Source organism: Vipera berus (genome assembly GCF_964194415.1).
Source record: "Vipera berus genome assembly, chromosome: Z".
NCBI classification, from domain to species: Eukaryota; Metazoa; Chordata; class Lepidosauria; order Squamata; family Viperidae; genus Vipera; species Vipera berus.
In genome coordinates this window covers 24,882,399-24,891,732 of record NC_138205.1, presented here as the reverse complement: position 1 = coordinate 24,891,732, position 9,334 = coordinate 24,882,399, and the positions used below count along the sequence as shown (strand labels likewise).

Genomic DNA, 9,334 nt, shown 5'->3' with positions numbered 1-9,334 from the left:
AAAGCTCATGGTTGATGAGAAAGATGTCACTTCTTTCTCTATTTATTAAAGATTATGAAAGATAATGTTTGCATTCTACCTACAATTGCTGATCAAAACCATAGTCTAGCCCACATGCCTTGAAATTGGAGATATTCTCCTACACTTCTGAATCTAGCAGGACACTTGGGAATATGCTATAATTTTCAAGAAATATAAAGCCAAATAAAATATATGAAGATTCCCTTCTTACTTCACTGGCTTGACACATTATTTGCTGATTGAAGCATTGTCAAAGGTATTTAAGTAGAATGGCAGAAGTAACTCCCAGTATGCAGTGCAGACAATAATTCTATTGTTTAAGATGAAGGGTAACCAATGTTCCATTTGTTATGCATTTCATCTCTTCCTCTGGATACTGCAGTATTCAGAGAATTCTTAGAATTTCAGTGGCTTTACTCCCAATTCTGGGAGTATTTGTTATGACTGGAGCTGTATCATTTTATCTTTCTGGTGGTCTGAACTTTTAAAACAAATTTTAAAGTTTAATGTTGAAAAAAATATATTTAACAATCAAACAAGTTTTAGGAGAAATTATTTCTTTTTCATTGTATATATGTATTTCAATAGATTACTCACTTTAAAAAAGCATAAAGAATGTAATCTTGTATATATGATCTGGTGAAATGTTACTTCAGTCAAGTCAGCCATTTAAACATAATAACATTTATTTATTTAATCTAAGAATATTTTTTTGTAATTATTTTAGTACTGAAAAAATAGTTTCTTTTTGCAGGTTGAATAAAACTAATACATAGGTTGAATTTCATAGTAGAGATGAATGAGAAAAATCTGGTACACATTCTTTAGGATAAATATTAATTGTTCATTTTAATACAATAACAGGAAAAATGACTAACAAATATTATCAAAGAACTTGATAAACCATTTTTGAATATTTTCTGAGATCCTTGCTTTGTTTTCTATCGAAAGTTAAAACTCAGCTACTGAAACAAACAAACAAAAAACCCCTAGTGGGATAGCATTCTTCTTCTTTGTCAAATGATTGTCCAAACTGATTTTAATGCTTAAGGGAAAAAACCCAAACTGTAGTTATCTTAGACTCCCAAAGACCTTTTTGCCTTCTATATTGAAAGTTATAAAGTTCTGCATTCCTGTCTCTAGTGATAAACCTCTGCCTCCTCCATTTACAATTGTATACAACAAATACCTCTGCCTCCTCCATTTACAATTGTATACAACAAATACCTCTGCCTCCTCCATTTACAATTGTATACAAAAAATACCTCTGCCTCCTCCATTTACAATTGTATACAACAAATACCTCTGCCTCCTCCATTTACAATTGTATATAACAAGACTTGTCTCCTGTAATTGCCCTTGCCTCAAGATATGGCTTCCTGTCTCCTGTAATTGCCCTTGCCTCAAGATATGGCTTCCTGTCTCCTGTAATTGTCCTTGCCTCAAGTTATGCCTTCCTGTGATAACCCTTGTCTTCTCTGTTAGCATTTGTATACGATAAGTTATGCTTTATTGTTTCCTGTGATGACCTTTGCCCTCTTCATTAGCAGTTGTATGCAATGAGCTATGTTTTCCTATGACCTTCCATATGTTGCTTCCTCATGTGTGTACTTCCCCCTCCCTGGTGAAACTGCTCAATAAAAGAGTGCTGTGCAAAGCTGTTCGGGGGGCAACACCATCCACCCCGGGCACTCTGTGCTCTCTCACCTTGAACAAACTTGTGCTGGTGCCTCAGTTTGTCCTAGGATTCTGTTCCTGCGCTATCGCAGTTCCCAAGTGTGACCGTCGGAACGTCCGGCACACTGGGTCGGTGGCAAAGGGCAAAATCCTTCCATATTCAAGGTGTTCACCCTTGCGAGGGTCCCTCTAAATTCTCACCCCTGTTACGGGGCTCTAAGAGTTGAGGCTGGAACCCTGATCGGTCGCTCGACGCAACACCAAACAAATAAACAATCAACTTGCTAGAGCTACCATTGTGATTTGTCAAAAATCATACACTGTTTTAAAATCTTCTTTTCTTTCTGCCCTTTCCCCCTATCCTAAATATACTATAAGGTAAAGGTAAAGGTTCCCCCGCACATGTGTGCTAGTCGTTTCCGACTCTAGGGGCAGGTGCTCATCTCCGTTTCAAAGCCGAAGAACCAGCGCTTGTCTGAGGACGTCTCCATGGAATTGTGGCCGGCATGACTAGACGCCAAAGGCACATGGAACGCTGTTACCTTCCCACCGTAGTGGTCCCTATTTTTCTACTTGCATTTTTACGTGCTTTCAAACTGCTAGGTTGGTTGAAGCTGAGATGAGTAACAGGCGCTCACTCTGTTACGTGGCACTCGGGATTTGACCCGCCAAACTGCCGACCATCTGATCGACAAGCTCAGCATGCTAACCCACTGAGCCACCGCGTCCCTAAAAATATACTATAACATCCTTTAAAATAATTGGTGTTATTTTAAACATATAAAATGTTGTATTGTATTTTATTAAATTGATTGTATTGAATTATGCTGCATTGTTTCAGTTTTGAACTAGCAACTTGTGGAAGTATGTAAATGTAAACCTAGAACAGAACAGAACAGAACAGAACAGAACAGAACAGAACAGAACAGAATAGAATAGAATAGAATAGAATAATAATAAAAAAATAAAATAGAAAATAACTTGCCTGACAAAAGTTTTCTTCTCTTCTCCCGTCTTCCCCATTCCTTTCTTTTTCACATTTTTCACATTATGTACAATTAATATTGTTTATTTTTGTCCAAACTATATTAGCTGTGCCTACAAACAAACAATAGGTGTATTTTAAAATAAACTATGAATTATATAATATAGGGAGAAGGGCAGTTTGGAAAAGAAAACTACCATCCCAATAATTTTAGAAAAACCTGGAAAAAGTGTGGAAAAGTTTCCTAAGGTTTAAGAACTTGCACAAGGCATTCTGAAGCTCTTTATTTCTAATGCTGTAGATGAATGGATTCATCATAGGAGGAAAAATTACATATATCATGGCAAAAACTAGGTCTAAAGATGAACTATTGCTGGGAGGTCGGACATAGACAAAAAAAGCCAAGCAAATGAGCACTGAGACTACAATTAGATGTGGGAGACAAGTAGAGAGGGCCTTTTGCTGTCCGTCTACAGAAGGGATCTGCAGTACAGCTTTGAAGATCCAGACATAACTTGTAATGATGAAGATAAAGCATCCCATTCCTAGGCTAGAGCTCATTATGAGAAGAACAACTTCCACTAGGTATAGGTCAGAGCAAGAAAGTTTCAGTAGTTTAGGGATTTCACAGAAAAATTGGTCAACTTTATTTGAGCAGAAAGTTATTGAAAATGTGCCACTTGTATGCAATGTGGCATAAAGGAAACCAGTTATCCACACAATGGCTACCATTTTAATACAGACCCCACTGTTCATTATTGTTTCATATTGTAATGGATTGTAAATAGCAATATGACGGTCATGTGCCATCACTGTTAAGAGAAAGATCTCAGATGCATCAAAGAAAAAGAAAAAGAAAACTTGAACGGCACATTCAAAATAAGAGATGAAACCATTGTTCATGAGCGAGTTCAATATGGATTTGGGTATAATGGATGATATGGAACCAATATCAATAATTGCCAAGTTCATTAAGAAAAAGTACATCGGTGTGTGCAGGTGATGGTCGAGAGCAATTGAAATTATGGTGAAAAAGTTCCCCAGTAAGGTGATCAGGTATACTGTTAGAAACAAAAAGAAATATAAAATCTGTAATTCTCGAACTTGAGAAAAATTCAGAAGAATGAATCCAGAATTGGAGGTAAGATTTGACATTCTGTTCTACCTGTGGGAAGAAGAAGAAAAAGGATTAGTTTAAAAACAACAACACATTGCTCTGATAATATAGTGCTCTTAAGTTTAATCATTTAGTTTATGTTAACTAATGAGTTAAAAAAATCAGATGAACAGAACAAGTGGTGTTTAAAGTGAAGTGAGGAAAGCTAAGGCTCAAAATGAAGTAAGGCTTGAAACCAAAGTCACCAATAACAAAAAAAAAAGCTTCTTTCAACATGTAAAAAACAAGAAAAAAGTGAAGGAACTGATTGATCCATTAGTTGGGGAAAGAGGCAAGAAGGTGACAAGCAATAGGGAGAAAGCAGAACTATTTAACTCATTTTTTACATCTGTCTTTACACAAAGGGAAAAAACAGACCAACCTATAAAAATAATGCCATAAAAAACAGAATAGAAACACAAGTTAAGATAGGCAAGAAAATGGTAAGTGAGCACCTGTCCAGCCTAGATGAGTTCAAATCACCAGGACCAGATGGATTACACCCCAAGGTTCTCAAGGAACTGGCAGATGTGATCTCAGAACCACTGAACTATATTTTTCAAAGATCCTGGAGTACTGAGGAACTACCAGAGGACTGGAAAAGAGCTGATGTTGTTCCCATTTTCAAAAAAGGGGAAAAAATTGATCCAGGAAATTACAGACCTATCAACCTGACCTCAATACCTGGGAAGATTCTGGAAAAGGTAACCAAACAACGAATCAGCAAGCACCTAGAGGCAAACAAAGTCAGTACTAAAAGTCAACATGGGTTTGTCAAAAACAGATCATGCCAGACAAATCTTATTGCATTCTTTGACCAAGTGACAAAATTAGTGGATCAGAGGAATGCTGTGTATATAATTTACTTGGACTTCAGTAAGGCATTTGATAAAGTAGATGTTGTGATTTATTTATTTATTTATTTATTTTATTGGATTTGTATACCGCCCTATTCCCATAGGACTCAGGGTGGTTTACAGGGTCAGCCTGTGGGTTCGGCAGTTGGGTCGGACGATTCAGAGGAGGAGGAGGGGGTGTTGGAGACCCTGCAAAGGACAGCCCTGAGGCTTTGCAGAGCCCTCAGCCAGGCCCCTCCCATCTGGTTACGATGCAGACCCAGCTGTGTGAGCCTGACAGTGTGGATGAAGATGACCCACAGGTGGCCCTGTTCAAGGACGCCCGACGCAGGAGGCAGTCAATCAGGAGTAAACAGAGGAAGGCAATGGGGCACCTCGGAAGGAGGCAGAGAGAAGCCACGCCTTGAACTGTTTAAAAGGGGAATGTGTGGGAGGGCTGTTTGCTGAAGGCAACCATTTGAATAGCTCCTGTTTCATGGTTCGTGTTTTGGTTTTGCTCTGTTTGCTCTGTTTTGTGTCAATAAATTTGGCAGGCTTAGTTCCAGCCTCTTGCCTTTTTGTAAACGGGTTGTCCTTGCCTTTTCTGCAGGGCCGGTAGTAGGCTGGTACAGAACAGTAGATCACCACCAGATGGATTTCTGGCTGGCTGACTGGCTGCACTCAGCGTGTGGTCCTCAATGGAATCCCATCTACATAGAGGGAAGTGTGTAGTGGGGTGTCCTAGGGCTCTGTTCTGGGCCCAATGCTTTTGAACGATTTGGATGAAGGGATAAATGGGGAACTCTTCAAATTTGCAGATGACACCAAGCTGGCAGGAATAGCCAATACTCCAGAAGATAGGCTTAAGATACAGGAGGATCTGGACAGACTTGAACACTGGGCGCTATCTAACAAAATGAAATTCAGTGGTGAAAAAAGTAAGGCTCTACATTTAGGCAAGAAAAACAAAATGTACAGGTATAGTATAGAGGGTACCTTGCTCAATAGTAGTAACTGTGAGACGGATTTTGGAGTCCTAGTGGACCATCACTTCAATATGAGCCAGCAGTGTGCTGCAGTTGCCAAAAAAAGCCAACACAGTGCTAGGCTGCATTAACAGAGGAATAGAATCAAGATCACATGAAGTATTAATACCACTTTACAATCCTTGGTAAGGCCACACGTGGAATATTGCATCCAATTTTGGTCATCACGATGTAAAAAAGATTTTGAGACTCTAGAAAGAGTACAGAGAAGAGCAACAAAGATGATTAGGGGACTGGAGACTAAAACATATAAGAAACGGCTGCTGGAATTGGTTATGTCTAGTTTAATGAAGAGAAGGATGAGGGGGGACATGATAGCAGTGTTCCAATATCTCAGGGGCTGCCACAAAGAGGAGGGAGTCAAGCTATTCTCCAAAGCGCCCAAAGCCAGGACAAAAAGCAACGGCTGTAAACTAATCAAGGAGAGAAGCAACCTCGATCTAAGACAGCCATTTCTCTAAAATGGTATAGGGTTTCCTGCCTGAGCATGGGGTTGGACTAGATGACCTCCAAGCTTCCTTCCAACTTTATTATTATTATTATTATTATTATTATTATTATTATTATTATTATTATTATTATTATTATTATTATTATTATTATTAAATCAGTTTTTGCCTTTTGGTAAAGGAACAGTAACTCAGACACTGTAAATTTTCACTCTAAATGTATATAGCTATAATATTTACATATGGGAGATTTCTGAACAAGATGACAAATCGATTAATGTGTGTTAAAAAAAATCACCCTTAAAGCCTCAAGATCCTTTAAAAGGATTTGAACCATTAATTAATTTGGTGCATTATCATGTTTCAAGGTTAATAAAGAGAAGACAAGATATAAATAAAAAGTATGAAAGTAGAAGATAAAACACAATTGATAAATAAAATAAATTTTAATATTGGAAAGAAGGTAACAAAGCTGAATATCATATGGTAGTTATGAATTGTATGTAATTTCAAAATACGTATATTAAAACATGGAATGAAGTTATAAAGACATGTTAGGATGAGAGAATCATTGCTGGGCAGACTTTTCATGTAATCAGTCAGGATTTAATTTTCAGCATGTTTAATTTTTGAACAGAATGGTTAACCTTATTTAGGTTAGGGGTGTGTGTGTGTGTGTGTGTATGTATACACACATACACACACATACATATATACATACACACACACACACACACATCCAGTTAAAAATTCTAGAATAAAATAATAAATAATGGACAAAATCTATATTAAAATCACAATTTGGCATCCAATTTGTCAGGTACACATGAGCAAAACACAGCTTGGACTAACTATATTATAATATCAATCCTTAAACTGTGAGACCCTTAGTCATTAAATACTAAAATACAAAAGAGCAGTAATACAAAAGGGTTTACTGCATTAGTTGTGTGAAATAGCTATGGTGGGTTAATCACATGTTCCCAATTAATCCCCAGTGCTGCTGTGCAGAATCTAGCCATCTGCACTGTAATCACAGTCTGTTCATCCTTAAGCAGCAACTGGAGATAAGCAGTGTCAGAATGGCAAGGATATCTATGAATTATGAGCATATGCCCAATGGTCTCCACCTCTCCTGGGTCACAGGAACAAAGTCTTATAGTCAATGTATCTTTTTAGATTTACTGTGCAGGACAACCGACGGAAGTGCATGGCACCATGAAAGCAAAAATGCTTTCCAGTGGTTCATTGTCTCCAACTGGCTAAGATAACTGGCAGGAATAACAATGTATCTAATATAGTCTGGAGACAGAAATGATGGAGCTTTCCTTAAGCCCGCTTGCCTCTCAATATCCTCTACCCCTATTTTGCTTGGTCATAGTCCAACTTGAGTAATTTGATTTATCAAATTCAGAGTTATTTCGTAGACCAAGAAGCAGCCACACCTGGGTCCATAAATCTGATATGCAATTCAAACATAAAATCTGATGAAAAACCAACAACATTCTTGTATTTTGTTTTGACCATTATATTGTGATGTGATTGATGACAAGAAAAATAATAAATTATAAATGTACTTACCTTACTTGCAAATTTCACTAAGATTTATTTGCAGTTCTAGGATAATGTTGGTTTTGGTAACTCAGCAATGCCTTTTTGTTCACTGAAGCATTTTTATGATTCTTTTGAAAGTTGCCACATTATTAAGTATTATTTCTTCCAATCAATATGGAATTTAAAGGATTTGCTGCATCTGCAGCTAGTGTTATCATGTTTGCTTCAGCTTCTTTGACACAACTTCAATACCCAAGAGTCCATCACAAATAATTAGAAATAGTTCCTCATTAAAAGAAAGCTTGCTCTATACTTAGTTTTTGTTATTGATAAACTTATTGGGCTAAATTATTCACAGGTCCCTTTGCCTCATCCCTTAATTGCTTTCATTATGTTTTTCACATTTAGGGTCAGAGTTAAAAAATAATAATCCTATGCTATGTATTTTCTACACAGTACAATCCATACTATAAAAATATAATTGGTCATGACAATCACTTCATTTCTCTTGCTGACTTTTACCATGGTAATGTAATTCCCAATTAAATATTAGTGAACATTACAGCAGAAAATTATTCTATCAAAAAGCTATTTCTCAATTGCAAAAATTTCTTTGACTTTTAGGTTAAAAGTGATTATGCTTCCAATGTTTTTTTTTTTAAATAGCAGAAGAGTCTTGACAATTGTTTATCTCAATCAGATTTGTGATCTAAATTTACAGTACAGCTGTTCAATGAAGCGTTGCCTCTTTAAAATCAAGTTCAAGTGAAATATAGTTTTGCTTTTGTTTGTAGAATTATGAGCAAAGACCAAGAAACAATAAGTCCTCTCTTTTTTTATTTAATTTGTTGTTGAGAATCCATTCTCAAATGAATATGTCTTACCCAGTGTGTGTGTGTGTATGTGTGCATGCATGTGTGCATGTGTGTAAAGAGCCAAGATCGCAAACCCAAATCACAGCCCACTTCTTTATACATGTGTACGTCTTTATTTTAGATTGTCCTCATTTTCAGGTATTCCTTATTTGTTTAATAACAATGGTAAAGCAATTTCAGGCTCAACAAGGTTTAGAAAGGCAGAAAATCATTGGGAACTAATGCTGAACAGTCCAAGTACTCTCACATGTTTCTCATTGCTTTGGTCTTCCTGCCGCAAATCCACATAAGCAATGTCATTCCACTTACAAATAAGAATTTTTCTGGTCCTTCATTGCTTCAGAGACCCCAGTTTGTTTCTACAGTGTTCTTTTTCTGCCCCAGCAGTGCCAGTGTTGACACTTAAACAAAAAAAATCTTTAAATTAATCATAGGACATTGCACTGTTCTACCCACTTCAGATCAAAGAACACTACAACTCATCTGAATCAAATGTCAGTTCACGTATCATGTATCAGGCACTATGGCATGTAAGGCTTTAATGGCCAGCACCATGAATCATACCTGGAACTAAACTGATAACCAGTGTAGCTCACAAGGCATGGTCACCAAAGCTGGACCAGTTGAAGCTTGAGGATTGTTTTCCAAGGGACGCTCATGTAGATGGGATTACAATATAATACAATATAGTAAACTATAGAAGAACACAACACAACACAATTATAATGTAATATA

General features: G+C 37.0%; 1 protein-coding gene across 1 annotated transcript; it reads right to left on the bottom strand.

Moving 5' to 3' along the window:
• Positions 1–2,893: 2,893 nt before the first annotated feature.
• On the bottom strand, positions 2,894–3,889 carry LOC308678742 (olfactory receptor 14A2-like; the record flags this gene model as incomplete). Its single annotated transcript, XM_081345974.1, has 1 exon — positions 2,894–3,889. The coding sequence occupies exon 1, from the start codon at positions 3,836–3,838 to the stop codon at positions 2,894–2,896; it is 945 nt and encodes a 314-aa protein (XP_081202100.1). The 5' UTR covers positions 3,839–3,889.
• Between the last annotated feature and the right edge of the window lie 5,445 nt (positions 3,890–9,334).